The 26,206-nt window shown below is 31.7% G+C and overlaps 2 protein-coding genes across 9 annotated transcripts in view; one reads left to right on the forward strand and one right to left on the reverse strand.

Moving 5' to 3' along the window:
* LOC140667859 (telomerase-binding protein EST1A) overlaps nucleotides 1-26,206 on the forward strand; it is a 99,430-nt gene that overhangs the window by 4,510 nt on the left and 68,714 nt on the right. For all 7 annotated transcript variants that reach the window (XM_072896153.1, XM_072896148.1, XM_072896149.1 and 4 more), the window contains exons 7-17: nucleotides 37-169; nucleotides 267-439; nucleotides 829-1,056; nucleotides 1,142-1,489; nucleotides 1,569-1,736; nucleotides 1,838-2,362; nucleotides 2,451-2,529; nucleotides 2,606-2,716; nucleotides 3,897-4,127; nucleotides 4,506-4,567; nucleotides 22,680-22,825. In XM_072896153.1, the coding sequence (XP_072752254.1) occupies nucleotides 37-169; nucleotides 267-439; nucleotides 829-1,056; nucleotides 1,142-1,489; nucleotides 1,569-1,736; nucleotides 1,838-2,362; nucleotides 2,451-2,529; nucleotides 2,606-2,716; nucleotides 3,897-4,127; nucleotides 4,506-4,567; nucleotides 22,680-22,825 (2,204 nt within the window). The remainder of the gene's footprint in view (nucleotides 1-36; nucleotides 170-266; nucleotides 440-828; nucleotides 1,057-1,141; nucleotides 1,490-1,568; nucleotides 1,737-1,837; nucleotides 2,363-2,450; nucleotides 2,530-2,605; nucleotides 2,717-3,896; nucleotides 4,128-4,505; nucleotides 4,568-22,679; nucleotides 22,826-26,206) is intronic.
* Nucleotides 17,950-21,013, reverse strand: LOC140668017 (uncharacterized). Of its 2 annotated transcripts, none has more exons than XM_072896531.1 (9): nucleotides 20,795-21,013; nucleotides 20,545-20,661; nucleotides 20,341-20,458; nucleotides 19,364-19,637; nucleotides 19,106-19,228; nucleotides 18,901-18,991; nucleotides 18,510-18,646; nucleotides 18,349-18,443; nucleotides 17,950-18,131 (listed from the first exon to the last, which is right to left on the reverse strand). In XM_072896531.1, exons 1-9 carry the CDS (start codon nucleotides 20,948-20,950, stop codon nucleotides 18,064-18,066), a joined length of 1,179 nt encoding a protein of 392 aa, XP_072752632.1. In that variant the 5' UTR covers nucleotides 20,951-21,013; the 3' UTR covers nucleotides 17,950-18,063. The 2 variants fall into 2 exon arrangements, with proteins under 2 accessions (XP_072752632.1, XP_072752631.1); XM_072896530.1 differs by having other exon boundaries at nucleotides 18,311-18,443.

A 26,206-nucleotide genomic window follows, 5' to 3' on the forward strand; every position in this document is an offset into this window, starting at 1 on the left:
GCGCTTGATAATAATTGGATTAATTTTTTAATCAAGGCAAAGAACAATTAGTAACGCGTACGAGCAGAATTCGAGTCTGGATAAACAGAGCAATCAACAAAACACAAATCTTAGCTCCATGAAAAGTGAATCACTTAATCCATCGTCTATTACTGCATCTGAAACATTTGTAAGTACAAAAAAAATTAATAAATTCAATTCTTAAATATTTTTTAGGTAATATAAACTAGTAATTAGGTAATATAAAATTAATGTATTTTAATTAGGACTGGAGTGAAGAAGTTGAATTGAATGAAAAGTTGGAACAAGAATATTTGAGCCGTAGTTCGTCTGTCCTAAGTATACGCGAGAGCGCAAGCATGCCGCGAAGTCAGGCCGTAGGCGAAAGTTATAAGCGACGTAAAAAAAAAAAACGCGATAAACATCGTGATGCTGATCGGTAAGCATGACTTTACTATGTTATCTTTTTTATTTGCTTGTTCTTTTTATTGTTTAAAGACCGTTTAAAAATTACAATCCGGATAAGCTTGTCGCTTGCGTAATATTTTTGTCTGTATTTTTTCCACAAGGCAAATGTACTACTTTCATATCATAATAGATCACGTGATGACGTGCGCAACCACATTTAACTTAATCGAGCGCATAATTAGCATAATCGAGCGCAAATACACAGTGATTCAATTAGAATCTCGTTCGTGGTGAAAGTTAATTCTTTTATAGGAATTATTGTTCATCTCGTTTTATATTTGCTAAAATTATCCGGATTTATTATATAAATATGAATGTCAAAAGATTCTTTGTAAGATTGTGCTCTTTAAATTGTTCAAGTGGTAGTAGCAGAGACAAAGGGCGAGGCAACAGTCGCGAACGTCAAAAGAATCAACAGAACAGAGAAAACGATAACTCCAACATTAATCAAAAGAATAATAATAATAACAACAGTAACAGACGATACGATCACAGAAGGCGTAATATTATTCAGCGTAGTCGAGAATCTAGTAAAGACAGAAATTATGGCAGCAGTTACAGAAACTTTGATGATCTTCATAGACGCAGGTATACTTCTTTAAAAGCTTATATTACGTGTGCCAATACAATTTTCAATGTTATTTTAGATTATATAACAAATATTTTATTTTAGAACTGATAGATACTTAGACGAGGATTGGAGAACAGGCAGAAAGATATCGACCTGCGAATCTGACGACGGCAGACAAACTCCTAAAGTTTCTTCTCATACTCCTCTTCCAAGTGTTGTTAATTCTAACTCTGTGGCACTCCGTTCGTCTCCAACCGGACACAATAATGCTCAGCCGGGCGTCTTGATCTTGCCTAACGATGCTACTTCATCATCTCCCAATCAGACAACTACAGTTTCTCAACAAGGAACTGGGCAGCAGCAGCAGCAGCAAAGAACTCTGTTTGATCCGAATAACCCGCATAAACCTATTGTTATTACTTCACCTGGAAGTAGAGCAGCTGTACAAAGGTAAATTTTGATTTTCACATTTTTCTTGTGATCTATTAACTGCAAGAAATAATAAACAATGATTTATTTTCTTTTTAAGGGACAATGACATGCAAATCTCGAGTGTTCCAGTATTCCAGTCTAATGTAGGTGTCACACCGTCACATTATTCTTTTCAAAGTACCCAACTGGATGGTATGCCATCACCATATATGAATGATCAAATCGGAAATATGAGACCTTCGTGGTACGAACCGTTTTCAGCCAGGTACATCAATTATTTAATATGCATATATATATAATAATTTTTAGATCATCACACATAAGTCCTACTTTTACAATAACATATTAATATTTTTCTGCCATCAGTTTTCATTCAGCGAAAAATCACTGCCTTCTCTTGGATATAGAACGTGCTGATTTGGAACTACAATGGATAATAAGTTCCGGTGGCTTTACGTCACGTTTGGATAGAGTTGCATATATACGACACTTCCTTCAACAGAGCTTGAAAATTTTACTCGAGACCGATATCAAATTCTGTCAGGCAGAAAACGTCGAGCAACACTTTTGGAAAATATTGTTTTATAATCTGATTGAGATGCTTCGAAAAGCGATGCCCAAAGAGAACTCGGAAGGACGTGAACGTTACAAACAGATAATGTTAAATATCATTGATGAGGGTACCACCTATCTGGAAAGTTTATTGACCGCTCTCGAAACTACATACGAGTTCAAGTTGGACACATTTCTCGCGTCGTCGAGTCTACCCAAGGGTCTTGGACTCTTAGGACTGGCCTTAGTTAGCGCCCAAAAGATATTTTTGTTCTTGGGAGATTTGGCGAGATACAAGGAACAAGCAAATGAAACAACCAATTATGGAAAATCTAGACAGTAAGTGCTTAGAATAATCTTATAAAAATAATATAATTTTGAAAGTTTGAAATATTTTTTAATTTGAACAAAAAATCTTTTTCTGCAGGTGGTACCTAAAAGCGCAACAAATCAATCCTAAAAATGGCAGGCCTTACAATCAGCTTGCCTTATTGGCACATTATGCAGTACGTATTAATTTTATCATAATAGATATAATTAAATATAGTGTACATATTTCTTAATGCTTTATCACGTTTTCAGAGACGAAAATTGGATGCTGTGTATTATTACATGCGATCTCTTATGGCGTCTAATCCTTTCCATTCTGCCAGGGAGAGCTTGATAGCGCTCTTTGATGAAAACAGGAAAAAGGTAAGGAAATTTATGAACCGTATTGTTAAAACGTTTGTATTTATACTAACGTTAATATTTTGATTTTCTTCTGCCGCCAGTATCTACATTATGTAAGTAAATTTTGATACACTTCGTGTGAACCTTTAGATATTCATTTTTCATATATTTATTTAGTCAAGGCTTTTATTATTTATTTGTTATTTTACTGCTAATCATTTTAGATTTTCTACTTTGTGTGCTTTGGAGCCTTGATATTTCAATTCACTTGTGCACTTTTAAAACTTTACATTCTATTAACTCTTTTTTCGCAAATGTAGCGAATTAATGCCTTTCGCACACAACTATTAATTTGTTAAACTAGTAAAAATGTCATTCATGCAAGTATACATCATTATTGTTAAATACACATTTATATAGCTATTTTTACATAGCTGTAGTAGTACTCGTTCACACGAATTTTAGCTTTAATAACAAGTTAGGAACACTATACAGAAGAAAAATATACAAAACAGGTTAAAAAAAAAAAAAAATACTATTTGTACTTTCGAAGAAACCTATACAAGAACACAATATCTGTTAACGATTTGCCTGCAGCATTTTTGAGACTGCTTGTTTGAAAGACATGTTCTTAAGTTTCTAGAAATGCTTTGCGCTGTAAATCCAAATTAGAGACTTTTCTGGTCTTTGCAACAGCTCTGCACATTTCGTTAGCATGCACTTCTCATAGATGCGGGAATTTGTACAAATGAGAAGTATAAATACTTGTCCAATTGGTGCTGTTTGTATGATTAACTATCTATACAAAGTCAATCCTGCTACCATTTTTCTATTTCAATGATAATATTTTTCAATATAACAAAAATTTTAATACAAATTAATAGATACAAAATTACCAATTATTTCTCTTTTTCTCTCGCAATTTCTTAATCTACTATATCAAATATTTTGATGTAATTAAGAATTAAAATTGCCAAATTATTTATAGGAATATGGAAATTTAGTTGCGGGATACTTTAATAGCATTACGCAATGCTCGTATATTTTACACTTGTACATATATGACAGAGATGTGCATAAATATAACGGCAAATGTAATATATGTTAATAGTTATAAAGGCTGAATTATATCATGCACTGAATTCGTTTAAATGTATCACGCGGTAAAGGTATTTCTTTAGTAAAAATGAAATATTCTTAGTACGAGTCTATCGAACGTAAACGGAAGGAAGAAAGGGAGTCCAAAGAACGGGCAAGGATGAAAGAAAAGGAAGGCGCGAACATTATCGGCGGTGGACTCAGGAGAGAAACGTGGATTCATCCGGGTGATGGTAGACGGGTGCGACGTACAACTAGTACGGCTACTGCCAACGAAACGAGGTTGTCTGTTACAAGCGATTTGGAGGAGTTATCGCAATTAACGAGTGTCGAGGTTTGTGTTTTGCTAATTTCTTGTCTAACAATTTTAATCTAAAAGTCTTCAAAAGCAACTATCTGCTATAGAATACATTTTATAGTCGAGTGATAAATGCTACAAATTAACTATTTACAAAATTCTCATAAAGCTCTTGAAACGTCCATTGTATATAAAATTTCATATTTTCTTATATGATTGATAACTATGTAATTAATAATGTACATATATTAAGTAAATACATGTATATTATTATGTTTGACAAAGTTATTTTTTATATTTTTGATTCTTAATACGCTTTTAATAAAATTATCATTAAAATGTATTATATACTTATGAAAATATTTTTTATATTATTTCATACTTTGATAGTCATGTGACTTAATCTTTTTTTAGGTGAACAAACGATTCGTCACTTCATACCTCCACGTTCACGGGAAGCTCATCACCAAGATAGGGTGAGTGTTTATTATATTGATCCTCTATCTTCTTTATATTTTTTCCTATAAAATGAGAGGAAAAAGCGTAAATCGCTGATTAACAATTTTATGTTTTTTAATCGTTTGAAAACTTGTATATAGATAATAAAGGAATAGTTTTATTATTGTGATCGACTGGCCGTACAGTTGTCCGATATTCTCATGTAAAGATCATTCTCAGATGTCAGATGACGAATACTATACAAAGAATCGTTTTTCGCGTTTATTACTCGTTTTATTGAGGAATATACACTATTATCTCATTCGTATTTACTAAATGTGAATAAAGCCAGTACGAAGCTTCCTCGATTTCATAGTTTTGCATCGTTGAAATAACGTATTTTTATTTTTTTCTTTTCCCTCTCTTTCTTATAATAAATTTTCGTGTTTTCTAAAACTCAATCAGAAATGTATTATAACAGTATTTTATAATTGTGCTATATTTTCTTTTTTTTTATTTGTTAAAAATACACATTAAATTTATACAAAACAGTTAAACAAGCAATTATTTTATTTAGTATAAAAATTATTAAATTAAATTAACTTAATTTAGATAAAAACGCACGAATATCTTTTAATATAATTTAATACAATTTACTAAGGAATACATACTGTAATAGATATTTACTTTCCTTATCTTGGCTTCACTTATAGCTTCAGGAAATTGGCGAAGATCATCTTCATTATCTTAATGAAATTCTAATTAACAGAAGCAATTACGTTAAATAAGTGAAGTGTACATAGTGTCTAATCTTAAGCGCAAATTGCAAGATGCTTTTATGGAAAGTTGAAAATTTATCGTTAGTATTCTGTTTATTAGCAGAATATCTTTATTCCAAAGATACATAAATAAATAATATTATCCTTAAAAAAAAAATAATCGGAATAGTCGGCAACTGATAGCAACGCGACTGAGTAAAAGTGATTATCGATTAAAAACTCGAGGCTGCATCTCGACAAGTTTATATAATTCAAATATCGCAAACAGGATATTATTTGCTCGTGGCATTTTAATTCAGACTGATTAATTCAGACATATTAGAGATTACCATTAAAATCTTTCTCGACCGTGTTTGGTCGATTAATGCGACTTGATTAGCAGTATGAAAGGAAAAATTCATTGAGATGAGATGTGTATGTTACACAGTAAAGGAAAAGCATGTCTAACAATAAGTTTTCATGAATGAAAAAATAAAAGCAAAGCATATCGGGTTCTCACAAGCGAAAAACTAGTTTTTTAAGTACTGGGAATTATTTCATGGATACTCACGTATAGCCATTAATTCTCTCTCGTTCCTTTTACTTTCTTATAAAAGAAAAACTTGTCTAAAGACAAGTTTTCCGTTTCATCCTCTTCCGGCTCTTCTAATACCTAATAGTTTAACCAGGCATTCATATGTCACTGGAGAGTTTTTTCGACAACAGTATCATTCCTACAATACACACCTATAGGTGTATATCGTGTACATTATAATATACACGATATTATAATTTCTAATTGTAATTTCATATACATATACTTTTTCTTTTATATAGTATAAAAAAATAAGTTATTTTTACGCTCTATTTTTACATTTATATAAAAATATATTGTATATTAAAATAGAGATAATTGATAAAAGAATTAATAATTTTCGAGATATATTATTGTTGCACTTTCTGACTGATTTCAATTAATTTTAATATTTATTTTCGTTTTATAACTCATTTATAAGCATTTGCGCAAAAAATATGACACTTTTTTAAAATATGTTAACTTTAATATTGATTGAAAAGGAACAACAAAATTAATAGAATAATCATATAGTCATTTGAAAGATGAGTCCACAAAGCATTTCAGCAATCACAAGACTTTACAAGATATTTGCTCTTTATATAAGTTGTCTTTGTTAATGAATAATTTGACAGCGTGCTAAGAGATGATTGAAGATGAGTATAGTAAATACATATTAAGTTTGACTTGCTACTTCAATACGGAGATGAAACATAAAAAGATGTGCAACATTGTCCTCTCTTTTCAAGATTCTCGTCTCGAGAATCAATAATGGAGAGATTATTTCATTTATACACTTCAATTGATTGTTGTGTAGACTTATCTTTCAAACAGTTAGGATTATTTTTTTAATTTGTTCGTTGTGTTTTGTATTCTTAGTTGCGAAAATATTAAAGTTAACATACTGCTTTTTCAAAGAGTGTTATTATTTTCCGCGCAAATATTTGTAGATAACTGACAGTGCAAAAATAAATATCAAAATCAATTAAAATCAATCAGAAAGTGACAACAATATTATAATCACGAAAACCATAAATTCTTTTATTAATTTTATTTTAATATACGATATACTTTTATATATAAATGTAAAAATAACTTATCTTTTTATATTATAAAAGAATTTTAAAGAAAAAGAATTTTATGTAATAGGTATACTATACATATACTATACTATAGAATTATAAAAGAATGAGAAAAATATTATATATATATATTTTATATATAATTACATATATAAAATAAAATAAAATAATTAAAATGTAAAAGTAAAATAATTTTAAATATATAGATTCTTCTTTTTTTCTTTATTTAATAAATTGAAAAAATTGAGCCTATGTAAAAAACGCGCGCTGTTTGCTAATCGAATATTAACGAAAAATAAAGATTTGAACAAACTTTATTCGTACATTAAGTACTCAAGTAACTAAATACTCTTGATAAATGCAAAATAAAAATCTTTAACAAATATATTTTTATAACACGCATAAAAAGAACGATAATGAATTTTTAAACACTTAACAATAAGAATTTTTGATAAAAGGGAATGTCTAATACATTAAATACAAATAATTGGACATTGCATTTTAATAATACATCTCTTAATATTTCAATAAAGTGCATCATATTTCGTATATAGTAAGCGGGGTTAGTAAATGTAATGTATTGATTAAGAGAAGCGTATTAATTTAATATTAAATCTATTAAATTGGCAAACTATATATTATTGATTGGTCGATGATATCGAGTAAACTTTATTATGATTTGCATCCGATGATAGGTGCAAAGATGACAGTATAATAAAAATTATTTGTAATAAATAAATAAATATTTTACAAGTTTATTAAAAATATTTATGCAATTATATTAGTTTTTATAGTAAAATAGTAATTTATATTTGCTTAAATATATGCACTTTTATCATTTTTATTATTTGGAAGTAGCATATAGCGCACGCTTCACCGAACTGTCAAGAAAGTGTCAACAAATTAATTTAATATTCACTTTTTAACGTCATTGATCGCAATCAAACGCACGAAAAAAGTGTAACAATATAAATCTTGAAATTTGACTTGAATACGTTTCACGGGTTTTCATCACTTTTTTTTAATTGTGTACGTAGGAAAAGATGCATTATTTAAAAATATTTTATTTGTATATATAATTATCTTTTTTTTCTCTGTATTTCTTGAAAATATATATTCAGCAGTGTATACTTGCGAAAGTGTATATATATATATATATATATGTACATATAATATTTTTTTAATTATTTTTATATTTATAATTTTATGTACCGATATATATAATATTTTTCTCTATATTCTTATAAAAAAAGATTTTGTTATTCTGTTTGATATAATATTAAACATTGTTTTTTACCTTTATTTTTATTAATCGAAACAAGTTTTAAGAATCATCAAGTTTCTTATAAAAAAAAGAAGTTGCACTGAAAATTGATTTAAATTTAATTTATACTAACTTATTTATAATATTAATTTTATTAGAGAAATTTTAGGGAATTTTATAATTATATTATATTATAATAATAAATATAAATAAATACCATACGGAATAAAGCATGCTACTCGTTTAACGCGGTTGTCTTACTTACAGTACAAATAAATGCATTTTGCTTATCGTCGACTGTCCAGTATTCTTCTCTATACTTTCACATTTTCGCGATCCCTCGGAACCCGATTGAACGGTCCCTGTATATACATACATATATATTAGATATAACTGTGCCTAATTTCATCCCTGACGCTAAACGGACGCGGGTTCGTAATAGCTTCGTGTTTTCTTGCGCGCGGCGGTAAAAATGTTAATTGACAGTTGCATGGCGCCACCCGATCACCACTGTCTCGACCGTAATGCGACGACGGGGATGTTGTCCTGTGCTTGTTGTGACCTTGCAAGGTATGTAACTTCGCGACTACCGTACGCGCGCACCCTCTGAGCGATAATTCACCGACGACAAACTCGGACAACGAGGTGGAAAGGTTTCTATCTTTTGGATTTTTCACTTATATAAAATTAAATTTTACCAGTTAAATAATTACTCGCGTTAAATAATATTTCGCGTTAGTCGTGTGACATGAAAGAACCAGCGGGTTGACGAGAAGCTTTTACAAGAGGAGGCAAAAAAAAAAAAAAAAAATCTATTCTAGCAGTGATAAAAACTTAATGATTTTTAAGAATTTTATTATTCGAATATAAGGCTCTTAATATTTACCCGATTCAGCGACTTCGCCCCGATATTTTTCTTGCCTATATCTCTTTAGGGGGGGGGGGGGGTAAAGTAGGGGTTTCTATAATTCTCAAAAATAAGAATAATAATCTTAGTAAAATACATCAAGAAAAATATGTGCCCACTCATCAATTTCGCAGAAAAAAATTATTTTCTGCGAAAATGACGCATCAACATCCGCGCTGGCTCTTATTCGCCAATTTTCTAGTTTGTTTAAGAATTTTGTTTTGTGTGAAAAATATTAGAAATTGATCTTTTTGTTTTACATATGTTTTTATTAATGTTTGAACAGTAAGTCGGTATTTTTAAATTCTGGATATTTAATCTTTTTTTTTTTTTTTGTTCAAAATCAGTCTCTGAGCATAGAAAATGCATAATTCAACGGTGTAACATGCTGCTTCTCGTGTAATTTTTTAAAATGAAAAAAATTTGGTCTACTTTTATCTCATAAGATATTTCTGAGAATCTATTCTAATTTTATTAGAAAAAATTGAACAGTAATAAAGTAGTATTATTTAAAAAATTCAGTTTTGCTGAAATTTTTTCATTTCTTCAAAGTAAAAAAATATTAAATATTAATTTTTTTAAATTCTAATTTAGTATCCCTAAAAAAGTGTTTTTTAAAAAAAAATTAAAGATGTTCTATTAGTTTTCAAGATATACGTCACATCGACTTTGGAAATTCGTGATAAAATGTTTTGAGAAAACCATGTTTAAAGTGCATTTTACAGATTCCTTTGAAGACTCGCATACTATTTTATTCAAAGTCATATAACTTTGTCAATTTTACAAATTTTTAAATAAAATTTGAAAGATATATTCTTCAGACATTATACTCTCAGAAAATGTAAACAAAAATCACCTTTTTTTAATTCTTCGAAGTAGACTGAGCCCTTAAGATACGAATGCACCTTCGGTGCTCTGTATACATTACTAGAGTTACATAGAATGTATTCGTGGTCTATAATTGGAATCGGTACCGAACCAGTGCCATTGGTTAGAGGTGCTTGTTAACGACAAGGTACGTGCGTGGCATAGGCACACGTATAGATCGCGGATAGGTGGTTACAGGGGAGGGTTATACGGAGGGAGAGATGGGAGACCGTGCACAGTCGGACGCGTGGTATGGTTGGCTTACGGTGTTGCTGACTCTCGTTGCGTCGCGGCTGCTGTTGCTGTAATGGATTTGGCTCATTACTGGTTGCAGGAGCATCCGAGTTCGTCCTCCGACCCTACCGAGTACGCTCAAGGTTGCTCTCACACGGCTCATTCGCGGACTATTTCCTTTCCGTTGTAGTATCACGCTTCTCGCCTTTCATCAGCCCTTTTTTGAGCACTTTTTAGCATATATAACTTTTTTTGAGAATTTTTTCAATTAGGTTAAAAGTTGAAAGTAAAATTATATATACATCTTGAATTAATTTATATCTACATATAAAAATATTAAAATATTTTTACTTATTTTACATATAATAATGGATGTTGTGTTTTATATATATATATATATATATATATATATATATATATATATATACATAAACATTTAAATAATTAACAATTTTTTTAAAACATTTACATGTATATTTTAAAAGGGATTAAAAAATTATATTTTACTTAAATTGAAATATCTTTTACAATAAAAGATACACACTTATCTAGTGTAATTTTATAATATAATTTTTTTAAATTGTTTATTTAAATGGACCTAAAAGAATTTGTTATAAAAACAATTTTTTATATCAACCTGATATATGACTAGTATAAATTATCAAAAGTTTATAGTGAATTTTGATTATATAAATTGATTTGTCATTTTGTAAATTATTGTAATTGTAATATAGACAAATATATCACTAGTAATATAGTATAATACACGCGAGATTAAATTAATATATATGTTATGTAATACTTTAAATGTATTTTTATATTCATACTTACATTTTTAATTGTTCAAACGAGAAGAGTACTTTTATTTAAAAAGTTAGGTAAAAAGTTAAACGAGCAAATTATTGAAAATGAGAAATGGGTATTACTTATATTAGGCATTAAATAATATATATTATATTATAAGTAAACTATTTTTTTTTTCGTTTTTTCTACTAATATTTTAATTTTATACATTAAAATTCTAGTTGTTTCTTCTTCTGATTATTACAATATATACTTACATATTACAAGTAAAAAAATACATACTCATGATTGGACACGTAAAAGGATTGAAAATGGTTCTGGAAAATCCCCTATCAAGAACGTGCGTGCTTATCGGTGATGATCGATAATTTCGAGCAAGTTGATAAATTGCTTTTCATCAATTAATATAATAGTCCGATAGATTAAATCGCTCTTAACGTGTCGCCGTATGAGATGGCGCTTAAAATTTTCCTGTCGGACGAGGATCGGGCGATCGCGAAGGTCGCGTCGCACCAAGAGGCGAGATAATTAAAGCTATAAATTGACAGTGTGAAGGAAGAAGGCAGGAATCGTTTCATAACACTCGTAAGACGAGAGAGAAGTGGTCGCCGGCCGGCGCTTTCACCGGTGGTGGTTAGATGGGCAAGGTAGGCTCTCTCGTGGACCATAGTGTGATGCTTCTCGAGAAGGAAGAGAGACGCAGGATTGCGAGGATAGAAAGGGAAAGACAGAGATACAGAAAGAGAAGCGTGACGCGTATACACAGTCAGAAACTTAAGTAGTGCGAGTAAGTAAAGCTACGCTATAAGACTCCTCGGCTGGTAACACACATGGGTTTCCGATGGTCGTTTACCCGCGGCCCTTGCGAGTGACGACCCCGCCCGCTTCAAGGGCACCCTCCTTGTCGGATACCGCAGCCTCCGCGGACCAGAACCCGACTACCCGGCCTGGTCGTCTCCTCCGCGGCGTACGCTACACAACGCGGACCGATCGTGACCATCTGGATTCTTCCCGATCGTTCCGGACGATCAGATTTCCGACCCGCCGACCGGGTTCGACGAATTACGCGATAATGAAACCTCGTCACTTTTTACGTCGTTTGATTGATCGAGAGCTCGTCGTCCTTTCACAGATCATCATTTCTCGCATATAAATTTAAATTTATCTGATGAGAGATTGCTGATGAATATATCTATTCAAGCATATTGCAACTTACGGTTTGAATAGCAACTTTGAAATTTTTTTACAAAAAAAAAAGATTCAAAAATTTTTATATTGAGTTTATATCTTGTAATGAAATTTTGATGCATAGAATTTATAACATATTTATTCATTTTTTAACTGTTGCATTTTTTCACTTATAAGGTGCAGATATATGAGAGGATGCATAAAGAAATAATTGTTTTGCAACATTGCAACTGCTAAAGCAAAAATTTTGATATCAACTATCCTTGATATCCATCTCGTTTGGCTAATGCACTTACATATTTTTGCAAATTTTTATTTATTTGTCTTAGATTCCGCGTGAATTTACGCGAGAATCCATAGTAATCGATGATTAAATGATGTTTGAAGCGTTAAGGCGTCAAGAAACACGCGTTTTAGTGTCGTTCGCGACGCATTCGGTTTGCGATGAGATAGCGGGTATAGTAGTCGACCTATCGGCCACTGTCATCGACACTGCCAGCCTAATGGCTCATTATGCCGTCGTTTATATGTTTGCATTGCTGGCAAGGACGATGAGATTATACGATATGCGCGAATACGTTCGTTGGACAGAATTTCTTCGACTTAACTTGGGTTGAGAGAGTTTACGTCTCTCTGGAGGTGTGAAATAGTAGCATAGATGTAAGACGGCATAATTGATGATTTGACGTAAAAGAAACTGTAAGTGTCAATATTTGAAAATTCCTGAAAAAGATTATTTGTCTAGAATGATTGTTTGACAAAAAATATTTGTGAGAAATTTTGTACAAAGTTTCAGAACAGAAAAATAAGAAAAATTTTTGCTCAATTTAAGGTGAGGTTAAAAAATTTAAAACAATTCAAGACGTAATAAAAAGAAAGAATTATAAATATATTAAAGTAAAAATATAGCGGGAAAAAATCAGTTTTAAATCAGAGACTTTTTGCTCAATAATAATCTCGTAAAAAATTTACCTATATTTGAGCTTGGTTTTTTTTCTATATTTTTTGATGATAAATGAAGAGCAAATAAACATATCTAATATAATATAGTGCTGGGAAAGTAAACGTGATGAATCTTATCCTGTATATTACAAAGTAAAGAAAAAGGGAAAGAAGATGAAAAATGACCTTGACACTTACATCGTGTTGCACGATTGCAGCCTACAATTTATGTCGTCGTGTATTTTCTCTCGATGGTATTTAATCAGAGCTGGTATACGCGTCGCTACTCTGTGTCATTTCACGCACTGTATTATTACTATAATTGATTTCCGAAGTAAAATGCATCGACTACCTCGGTTTGAGGAATGATTTTTGCAGTTCAAGCAACTTTAGATGATATTATTGCCCGCCAACAAATAATGATAATTACGCTAATGACATCGATTACGAGACAGCGAGACGTATATCGACCTTAATCATTTTCGATTCGCGTCCTACGTTGATACATCGTCGTCGGCGATTGAGTCATTTAGATTCTGCAATCTAGATAAAATCCAAGAGAGGATTACGTTTCTATTACGGGCGATCTAGAGATCTGGATATACGTGTCCCGTCCAATGTCACGCCGAGTCGATTAATTATTTATAATCGCACGACCGACGATGAAAAAGCGGAGGAATTTCGTTAGCCCGAAGGTACCTATTTATCCGCGCTGCGTATTTGCGGGACGATTTATTATCTATCTGACGGGTATTTATAGCTGCAGCTAAATTAATCTTCGCAAGCTTATGATACAACCTGCGCCGCTCGCGAATATCTCGTGTGCATAGAATTACGCACTATTTCGCTCGAATTTGCGTTTTCTTGTCAAATGAAATTACATACTACGTACCACGAATGTCTGTCAAACTCTTCAAGATAAAAATCAATATTTTAAAATATTTTAATAAATTTACATAAAATTACATAATAATTAAAAATATTTTTTAAAACGATATTTATATATATATATATATATATATATATATATATATGTATATATAAATAATAGATAATAAGTAGTCTTTTTCAAAGACACTTGATGTAATATTTTTGTGGGAAAAAGATTTTGATTATGATGTAATTTCAATGCAAATTTATGAAAATAATGTAAATATATAAATGTCATTTTTACTAATTTATATACAACATATTTTAGATTAGCAATTAATATTTTACCAATATATAATGAAGAATTAATTTTCTATTAAATCAGATTGCTATATGTAATTCGTCATTTTAATTTGAAACAACTTCCCGAAGGGATTAATCGCGCGTCGTGAGTATCTTCCGATCGAGGCGACGAAATTGACCGCGCCATCGCGAGAGGAGTGAGCTCAATGCGGGAAATAGCGCGATTGAGATTGAGCGGGAGTGGGAATGAAAGGCGGCGAAGAAGAAGAAACTTAATGCTCGTGGTACCACATTGCCGTCGCTGTATCGAGGCGAGGAATGATTATGGTGGCCGGCCCACGCAATCCGCGGGTCATGGACCATGATCTATGGTACACGACGGAATGCCCCGTTATACGCTAAAGTGCAAACTTGTTAGTCATAGAGCCAGCCCGTCGATGTCGATGGGACAACCCGGGCTGCCGAGGGGGCTTCTTAAATGCCGGTGTTGTACAAGGAATCTGTATAAGGCTTGCACAGGGTGGAGTTCTCCATATTATCGATTTAAGTGGATCTAGTTCAGCGATTTGTTATTATTTCTTTTTATGTAACTATAGTCTTATTTATGATGTGTAGATGCAGAAAACAAATTTGCTTAACTTAGCCCTGAGCGACGTTATTACAACCGGTCCTTGAGTAAAGTTAACTGAAAGATCCTTCTCTTCCTAGATCGCGGTTATGATCTCATTTGAGAGAATATTGAGATATATACAGAAATACGCACTTATTTTAGTCAGTCTTTTTAATTATATTATTTACTAAATTATTTATAATTTAATAAATAGTATAGTAGTATTCAAAAATTGATATTTAATAATAAATTATTTATAATTTGTTAATGACGTGATATTAATTGATTGCGTTTAAAATTTTTAAGTCTTACATTAAATTATAACTTCATTTCTTTCTCTAAATTATTTTTCAAAATCTCGTATTATAATTCTATATGTAGGAAAATCTATTGTTTTCGGAAACATTGCGGAAGGAAAATTAAAATTAAAAAAGCTACTTTGTCAGTCTTATTACAACGTTTCCAGTCATAAAGTGATTTCAATTCCACGCCGCATCGGCGTCGTAATCTCTCATTGAACGTAAAAGCGGTTCGAGCGCTTATCTTGCACGTGATAGTAACGTCGCGTCGTAATAAAAGTGCAACGGGCAGTTTAATAAGCCCACGTGAGGTGTATAATAATAGTGTTTTTAGCATCTATCAAAAGACCGTAAAATTAATCGGCCGTCGTCGCTACTTTGGAATTTTCACGAGCCTCATCTCGGGTCTGCCATAGGATTATTATCGGTTATCTATGATCGATCGGTCGCAGATATGACTTTTAGTTGCCACGCATTATCCCAAACGAGGTCGTTCGATCCTCCATGAAAGACCTGTAAAGCGCGAATAAGATAAAGAAATCGATGATCATGCAGTCACGAGCAAGCCGATATCATCATGTATTTCGCTAAATAGTATTAATAGGTAGGCAGATTTACGATTATGTTCGAATAATATGAAAATTGCCAATTACCCGCGTCCATTCACCTCCATGTCAGTATCGTCTTTGCTAAAAATAGATTTATATTGGAATAATAACATATTAATTTTTTTCATTAAATTTTTGAAGTAGAAAATACGTATATATTATAATAATAGATAATTAGGATATACATATATATATATAACATTTATTACAGCAATATTAAACATTTTTATCTCGATATGCTTTTATGCATCTTTTATCGCGAGACATAATCAATAGGATTGATAAGTACATTTAATTATAATAATTATAATAATCACATCTCTTTGACTTGTTTTTTATCTTTAACAAATTAAAGATAATTTAATAAAAATTTTTAATACAATAAGACTATAATTTTATATTGAATCATATTCGAGTGATAGTACATATGTTATAAACAAATAGATTATCGATTAAAGTAGTAAAATAGAAATGTAAAAATTGTAAATTTATGTTATGACTTTTGCGACATGTTTTTTTTTTTGTGGCATATAACGCGTTGATGATTTATACGTCATCTTGTCATTTACGAGAGACATTCGAGCAAAAGAAAGAGAGCGACCGGAATTGCTCCATCTGTTTTCGCATGTAAATAAAAGAAAATTATAAAAAAATGTTTGTTGAATACATCGAACTTTTAAATTATATAGTTTACGCCTATTTTAAGAATTCGATCGGTCCGAGTGCTAATGACATACGACAAGGTAACATACTCTAAGCTAAATTATAATATATGCAGATACAGTCTATCTCTACTCGTTTATTACGCGTGACTTGGCGCGATGTATGTCGGTCTCTTGATAGACATTGAAATTCGTCGTACGAAAAAAAGATCACCGCTCAGTCTTGATTCGTACAAAAACAAATTCGATCGTTTTCCTCTTTTTTTGTCTTCGTTATCGTTAATAGAAAAGATGATCACGTAGAAACAACAGTAATTACAAGGTGAGCCATTAGAGCAATGCATTTTTTCGCAAGTGTCTATTTGAATTTTCCCTTCCCCTGGGACGCAAAATTAGTGGTGGCTATGAATGACGATCGGGAACATTAAAATTGCAGTCAGTTTTGGATAAATAAATGCATCGAGTAATTTGATTAATAAGATTGAAGAATAGTTTAGAGCAATAGTAATTTTTACTATATAATATTTTCTCCGTGTATTGATTACAGTACTGTATATCAATCGTTTTCGGGTTTTGCGAACAAGGCGCTGCCAAAGGACTATTTAAGCGAAATTACATTTCGCGTTTTACTCTCTCGCTCGTAGACTGCAACATCATCGGCATCAGCGTAAATAAATAATATTCACGGTGCGATTATACTATGGGATGGTGGCATACCAGCTTGATTTCAGTCAGCGGTTAACGGTCTTTTTCGAGGATCGAACAAGCGTGTGAGTGCGCCTTGATCCGCGCCGAAGGTGTCTGATTTCAGCAACCGCTCTTATCGCTCGCGGCGCAGACACGATGGGAATGGTGCCTTCTCTTCAACAAAATATTCTTTCTTCTCGAAGAAATCTCCCCAGGTGATTGCGATCGAGGATCGTTGGCTACTATCAGGCGTCGCGTTCGATATTTCGCCTCTTCGGATACGATTCCTTCGGGTGATTCATTGCGGGGAGAGAAGGGGTTAAGCGATTACTTAGCTATTCTTTGATGTTTAATCGAGAGTAATACGTAACGGTACGTCGGCGTAGAGGTCAGAATGACTTGGCGCTCTCTTTCTCTCTCACTCTCTGGCGAAGTAGCACATTCTCATTTACCATCGAGATTCATTGAGTCAGTTGAAAGGTACATCAACTGTATCGAGATCAGTATTAAATTCAAATCAGTGGTAAACTTGTGACGAATGCAGTTGATTTTGTTCATCTCCTCCATGAAAATAAAACTTTATAAATTTTTTTCGAATAGTTAACTAAGAAAGAGAAATAAAATAACTCTTAAACACATACACACGAATATAAGAACATGAGATTACAATTGTACAGGATGTAAGCGAAGTTGATGTAGCTGGTATATTATTGGTGATAACGTGCACTTTAAAATTTATAAGTACTTGGATTCTGTGCATGTGTGTGTGAGAGAATCAACATAGTTTAATTATAATCCTGAGATCTAAGGAAAATATCAAGAGAGACTTTATGTAGATCACTTTATTATTCTAATAAGATATCAAAAAGCATGAACTACTTTGATGACATCATCACTGGAAAGAACGTAATACCGTGAAATAAGACATCGATGTTTTCAGAACCTTTAAAAAATAAAAAGTGTATGTATATATATATATATATATCCTTTTTATTAATACAATTTTTAAATAATTATTCAATGTGTCATATAAATAATGAAAATAAATAAAGTATACAGTGCAACTTTTTTAACATTAAAGACTTTTTAAATTTAGAGAATTAATTATATCGTGTTACTTACTGTACTAAAACTTTCAATTGATAAAGTTATGATTTTACCAGCAGTTAATCTGCAAGGTGACATAGTTCTGTTCATAATTAAAAGCAATATCTTCCGACATCTTTTCGAAGTGTAATACCACTTTCCTCTGCAGCTATAACACAAAGAGAGATTTCTATCACTTGAAACAAAAACCTAAAAAATAAATCTATATTCTTACATCGATTCGTATGGAACATTGCTATAGTCCAATAAAAATTGAGCTTGCCAAAATTCTAAGAAAAGATGAGTGAGTTGCGCAATATAAATTGCCAGAGGTGCTGCAGCATCTCTCGCATTGCTTAAATTCATCACTACCTGGAATAATAAGTTAAGTGCTAATCAAAATATTTTCAAATTGCCTCTGACTTTCGGATTAGTTTCTTTGTTCTTATAAATGTACACAGTATGTTGAAAATTCGATATTGAAACTGTAAACATTATTTTTGTTAAATGTACTGTATAATTGAGAAAAATATTACGAAATTCTTCTTACTTATATATTAATAACAATTATATATTAATTATATATTAATAACAAAGTATAGTCACGAAAAGAAATTGATACATACTTGTATACCGCATATGCTGCCACAAATCATATTTAAACTAATACTGATTAGAAATACATTTGCAAACGTAGATTCAATCAGTTCTGCGAATCTGAACGCGATTGCAAACAACACGAAAGTATTGACTATTATTTTTAACATATACATATCTTTTCTAAAATATAGAAGAATTCTAATAATAGAATAGAGATATTTTTTTACGCACTCTATCACATGAAGATGCCTACGCAAACAGTTTAATGCTTTATGGTAATCGACGTCTTTCATCTTGTCTAGTTTTATGTGAAAATTAGCGTCACTATCTTTACCGATATCCTCTAACATGTATCTGCAAGCGATACAAAAATATTAGTGCAGAAATTATACTTCTATATTTTAGTTTTTAATCATACTCTCATATTTTAGTTGTTAATCGTCATCAAATTTCTGTGTGAATTTCTTTTTGTGATCCTAATATTCTTACCCAACAATTGAGAACATTCCGCAGGCATGCTGGACTAAAGTATAATATAAGGTGTCAACTGCGATTGTACTAAATACATGAGCGTATACCCCTAGATAACAATGAATCATTATTGGGTAAAAATATTGATCTAATTTCTCGCCGTACTCGACCTGAAATGGCAATTTCGATGCTCCCGATATGGACGACTTTGTTACGTTTGCTGTATCGTCCTCTAATAACGTTAGAATGACTGGTTTGAATAAATAAAAGAATGATGTCATATATATAAAAACTAAAAAGAAAAAAAAAATATATATATATATATGTGTATGTATATATATTTATATAAAATATGTATGTACCGGGTGTATCATAATTGTCAAATATCTTTATGTATTCTCTGACCAATTTAGAGAGGATTTTCTCTCACAATCAATGAAAATGTCGAGAGGTCATTATTTTTTGGAAACTTAATTTTTTCCATTATATATCTTTAATAAGTCTTAAACTAAAACTCCATCTGAAATTACTGAAGAATGTAATTATGTTAATTTTTTAACTTCATAAAGTTTAGTTTACGAAAACCTCTTCTTTTTTTTTTTTCAATCTTATAACTCGAAAATTATCGATGCTTCAACATTTTCGTTGAGGAACAATCGTCTCCAATCCACCTATATATAAAGGATATTTGATAAATACGATACATCCTATATGTATTACGTGCTATACGAAAGCATTTTATATTATATTTTATTTTATTCTTATTAATTTTTACGATTTTTTAAAGGATAATAAAATATCTCTTTTAAAAATTAAGTAAAAATAATTTTTTTTTGCATCTTTTGTGCAAATTTTAAAGCCTAAAATCAATAAAAATCAAGGAAAATTTCGAGACATTAAAAGAGGATAGTAAAATGTACGTTTATGTATACTCATTCTTACATACATCCAAGAAATGCACAGTTTGCTATACATTTACAGTTTCTATAATGTACCTGCGTAAAATCTTGTTAAGTACCGACTATATTCGCTGTAACGTGACAGAATAGCCCTTTCCGCATCCGTATTTAATGATCGCCAGTCTTCTTCTATCATCTTAAGGCAAGACTTTATCTGTATAAATATACGCGCATATTTTCCACATCGCATAAATGATTTTTATAAAGATTACGTTGCATTCATATATAACGATTGCTTACATGTTTACTGTTCAACATCGCGCTCACTAATTTATAGCTGAATGTTATGCTAATCAATGCGGATGGCACACTCTCGAAAATAGCTTCGGCATTCATTGCGGTTAATGCGTACAGTGACTGTATCGGAATTATAGTATTGTGGAATATATCAACGTTTTTATTGGCGAAAAAAAAAATTGTGCAGTGAATTAATACAATAAATAATCCGTGAATTGTTCTCTGATAAAAGTATAATTTTCAATATATATACCTGGGGTATCAGAATACTAAAGCAGAACGTAAACATTGGTACGAAGCATATACATCTGTCACGAAGTCTACGATATGGCCATATTCCCGCTAGACTCATGTATACTTTAGGAATAATATAGTAGCGATTATTCCAAATGTCTTTCTTGTCAAACATTTTGTGACAGACTAATATTACATTTTGTGAAAGACTGGAATTATCAGCAATTCCTTATGAACGTTTGTCGTTCGGTAACTTGTAAGGAGCTCGATTATCGATTCCTTTTAACGCGGCAAAGACAATACAATAATTTAGCTAGGTAATACGCGTGCAATTACTTGTGAACCCTATCTCTTTCGCATTTTCATATAAAGTCAGTCTTTTCCATCATTTCTCCTTTATCGTAATAATAGGGTATATTATCTTCTGAATTATTCTTTGAATACGAAATTAATGCTTTTGTTCATCTCATCTCAAAGGAAACACATGTTGTATGGTTCTTTTCAAGAATTCGAAAGAGTAGAAGAAACAGTGAACGCGAACATAAGGTCACGAGATTATAATAGAATATATAACAATATCATATTCTTAATAAACTTCGTGAATTATGGGAGGAGAAGGATATGATATCCCAGATACCGGATTTGAGTGTAGTTATATATGATGTGGAGAGTGTAAACTGAATTTTAAAAATATAACCTTTATAAGCTTTTTTTTTTATTTTTAAAAGTAAGAAGTACAAAGGAAATTTTCTATTATACTAGAAACGTTCTTCTTCTAAGATGACACCATCGTTGGAAGGAATGGCATGAAATTAATACGAGTAATCAGTATACTAATATGAGTAACATGTAATTTCTCTCTAATAAATGATCGAATTTATTATAAACATTTAAACAGCTTAATTAAAGCTTACTATTTTTTCTTACAGACTAGTACAAGTCGAAAATATGAAAAATAGATTCTGAGAAATTTTTACAAGTATTATAGGGATAGTTTTAGATAAAAGTTATGTTACACACAAAAAATATTTTGTATTACAAATGCGAATAGAATCGTGACATCAAGTAAGATATGGATTTGTGATTGTGTATCTTATTTATAAATAAATATATATATATATATATATATATATATATATATATATATATATATATATATGATACGCTACGCGAAAAGAGGCTGTGGGAAAGATAGCGCCTGCTATGCGAGATCTCCCGTTGCCGTTTCGCTGTCGTGTTTAGAATGCCCTCTCGGCAGTTCTAGACCCCCCCAGCCAACCTTCGTCCTCCTTTATCATCGGCTTTGACCATGTAAGATTAGCCATCTAGTCGACACACATGAGTCGCAGACTCATTGATTCTTGTCCAAGTTCAATTATTTTTGAGCTCGATCAGTCGGAGATCTTCATGCGTATATATATTTTTCATACTTTTAATCATTTTCGCACATGTGTATTTGTACAGTATTTTCAAAATAAGGAAAGTAGATTTATTTTATTAAAAATTGATTTATATTTAAAAATTATTAAATTATATATATCTCGTGACATATCGACTAAAAATTGAAATAAATTTCAGTCGTTATAAGTGAGCAAATTATGTAAAATTTTGAAAGATATTGTTAAGTAATATCAGACTGTATGTGACAATGGAATAAGTTTTTTATTATTTGAAAAGAACAATTTTAATTGTTCATTCATTTGAATCACAGATCATTGTCTTCGTCTGGATCAATATACTGAAATATTCAATCGTTATCGAGAAACTATATATTTAACTCAATTCTTATTTATAATCTTCAACATTAATATTTTGATATAAAAAATTGAATATAATGATAGAATCTAGTTCACGGGGGTTATTTTTTAACACTATATAAGAAAATTGTTTTTCTTTTTTTTCAGAATGGAAACTTTTCAAGAAGCCGGTGTTCAAATGTTAAAGGAATTTAGAGCCCTATTGCAACACTCGCCGCTACCGCTTTCTGGTACTCGTCTACTTCAACTTTTGGCGCTCAATATGTTCGCTATCGAGACCACGCAGCTGAAGGGTGAGTCGAGATTTACTGGAATTTTTTTTTTTATTAAAGAATTATCTTGTTTACATTTATAAAACATATGAATCGTACGAATATGTGAGATACTTTGTCTATCATCAAGAACGTTTTAAGATAATTTTAAAGATTAAAATAAATTTCGGATAATCAAATCTACGAAAATTTCGGTTAAAACGAATCAAGTTTTTACAAAAATCTATCTCAATTTTTTGAAAAGAAATATTTAAAATAATCTTTACTAATTTCGAACAAAAATCTTTTTCGGCTATCCAAATTAAATAATTTTATATAAATTTACATAAAATTACACTAGTTATTTTTATAGACAATTTATTTTTATACATGCATATATAAAAAATATTAAATTTGTATTTTACTTTTACTGACAATGAGATAATTTATGATGTACAATTAGTTCGTGCATGTGTGAAATAATATAGATTCGCGTACTTTTTTTTTAAGACATTGTCATTCTCTCTTGTCAAATAATTTTCGCGACTTCAATTATGGAAGAATACCATTCGGATGGAATACATAAAATCAACCGACTAACAAGCCAGTTGTACTCGTTTTATACAGAGTAATGTTAATTTCTTTCGCGAACTTTTCGTTTTAAAGTGGACTACACGTTAGAAAAGGAAATACCGAACCGGTCACTATTTGAAATTTGCATTTTGCATGCCTAACTTATGCAGGAATGCATATATAACTTCTACTGATCTTGACAAAGCTGCTGGTATTTCTAGTGCAGCTTAAACTTAGAAAGCATTCTTTTACGTAGAATTGATTTCTACATTTGTTTTGGAAATTTTGCTTTTAATTGAGCTTAGATTTTTCAGGCAAATTTTAAGATAAAATATACTATTACTTTGATTAGAATCAATTAACGTAGAATAAAATTTATTAAATAATAAACTTAATATGATTAAGGTTGATCAACTTTTTTGCTACTAGGGTTAATCTTTGTCACGGTTGTTAAGATACATTCTATCAAGATGACTCGTTCTTCCGCTTTAGCTTGTCATCGACAAGCAACCGTGGTATGACGGTATATCCGGTTCGGGTAGATGTATCTTGACTCTCGCTTCTCGACAATGACTCATGGTTGCTTGCTGGTTCAAAAGAGCACCATAACAGCAACGAGCGTTCTCTGAGTTTTTGCGTCTGCATGCAGGTGCTAGCCCTATATAATTATCACTAATTTCTATACGAGAGCGAAACTGTTCGCATCAGGTTCGCTCTTCTCAGAATGCACCCTAAGCCTGAGTCATCAAGGCGCTCCTTCTCTTACTGTTCTATTTCCGAAGTGAAACGGGCCGCTCGAATCCTTTGCACCTGCCCGGACGTTTCTTTGCCCTTTTACTTTAATTACACTAAGCTACGCCCTCAGACGGCGTATATCTTATTTTGCTGTGATAACGCGAATTTAGTATATCAGAATTTAGAAATTTGTATAAGCTGATTTTTTGGTTGCGCTTACAACAGAAAAAATTAATTTATGTTTAGTGTTTTAATATTTGTAATATTTAATATTAATTAATCCAATCATCGTTTTGTTTTTTTAGTCTTTTATTTTTTTATATTTCATGATATCTGACAAATCTAATATATTTTGATAAATCGTTTATATACATATATACATCATATATATATATTAGATAAAAAAAAAAATTTAAATCATAATAAAGAAATCTTGGCGCAATTGCATCAATAATTGAAAATCTATCTAGCATTGATAATAGAGGAATGACAAAGGCCTTACTACACCAAAGAATAGTCGGTTTAAAACGAGCGCGAGCGATATTACGGGATTTTAGTACCTGAATCTTTAAGCAGGCGTTACCATCACGTGCGAGTTATACCTGGCGCGACTTCTCGTAATATTGCACGTGCGTTAATCTGCAGTGGCTTCGTCTGAGCGTATAGGTTTTCGTGGTTAAATTCTTCAGATGGCACGATAACGGTCGTGCTCGCAAAGTTTTTCCGCGGACATGAGAATAGGTTGCATTCAATTCTGTGCTAATTGATTTCGATTAAAGGAAAAAGTTTTTTTTTTTTTTTTTTCCTCGAAGCTCTCAAATTCTTTTCTCTCTCCTTTTGATATTGAATATTTATTTTAGCTCACCTGAAACCTTTTTCATAAAAATATTTTTTCAAAACTTTTGAGAGCTAATCGATATCTTTGAAATCTGATCGATAAAGTCCTCCGTTTGTCCCTCTGCGATCCTGCGTATATCTGTCTATTAAGAATTTTTTCCAGGATATATATAATCTTGTCTTCGGTGTAGTGATGATTCTCCATCAGCCAGCCAGTAATTGAAATCGTAAACACTGTCGGTAATGGACCATTGAGTTTATGCAACCGTGTCGACATTGTCTGCGGTTGTCGGCCGAGGAACGTCAGGTCCCGCCTTCATCATCCTTAAACCGCCGCGACACATCCCTGTGGTTTGCTCCCCCGATTCGGCTTTCTCTTTGCATATTAACGCTATGGATCTCGAAGCTAGCATACAGTATACTGTCTGTGACGTCTTATTTTAATATACGAGAAGTACAACCTAAAGTACAATAGAAAAATGGCGAAATATCACCAGAAAGCAAGAAAGAAATATTTGAAAAATTCTTCGGGTTCATTTATCTTAATATCTGTCCCTAGGACTATTTAATTCAGTCTTATTAGATTGCATGATAATTTTCAGTTTTAATAATTGTGTTAGGGAAAAAAAACGAAGAAAAAAAGAGATTCAGGATCTCGAATTATTTTATCGTGAAGAGGTCACCTCAAAGAAGTAAATGATCTTCCTGGATATACATATATCCGTAGGTATATGCTTCTCTATGCCGGATCCAATTACCAATCAAACGCAGATCTGAGAAATCATCCTCACTGGTGGGTTATAGGATAGTTATTCCTCGTAATTGTCGATTTCGATGTTTCATTCGTCTCTCGCTTTCACCTCATCCTCATCGATTTTTTTTTCGCGTATTATCGAAGCTCGAAAGCACAAGAAACTTATTTAGCGATTAAGTGAAATTATGTGGAATTTTTTTTGCAATTTCGATTTTGGAAAAATTCCTTTTAAGTTGAAGCGAATCCTTCAACGATATTACGAATATTATCTAATCGGCTCCTAAGATGCGTATCGAGGAAGCCGATGGCGAGCTGCGGGATCATTTCACGCGGGTTTTACGCATGTACGAGGAACGAATACAGAGCTCGGGAACCCCGAGGCTACCGAGGAATCGCATAACGTCGAGGCTGAGAGGGAGAGAGAGAGAGAGAAAGAGAGATGTCCCTAATGTCTATAATCTTGGATCATCTGCATCCGAGCTGGCTTGTGGCTTTGCGTACCTTAAATCCAACCACGTTCTACT

The sequence above is a fragment of the Anoplolepis gracilipes genome, chromosome 7, assembly GCF_047496725.1.
Source record: "Anoplolepis gracilipes chromosome 7, ASM4749672v1, whole genome shotgun sequence".
In the NCBI taxonomy this organism is placed as follows: domain Eukaryota; kingdom Metazoa; phylum Arthropoda; class Insecta; order Hymenoptera; family Formicidae; genus Anoplolepis; species Anoplolepis gracilipes.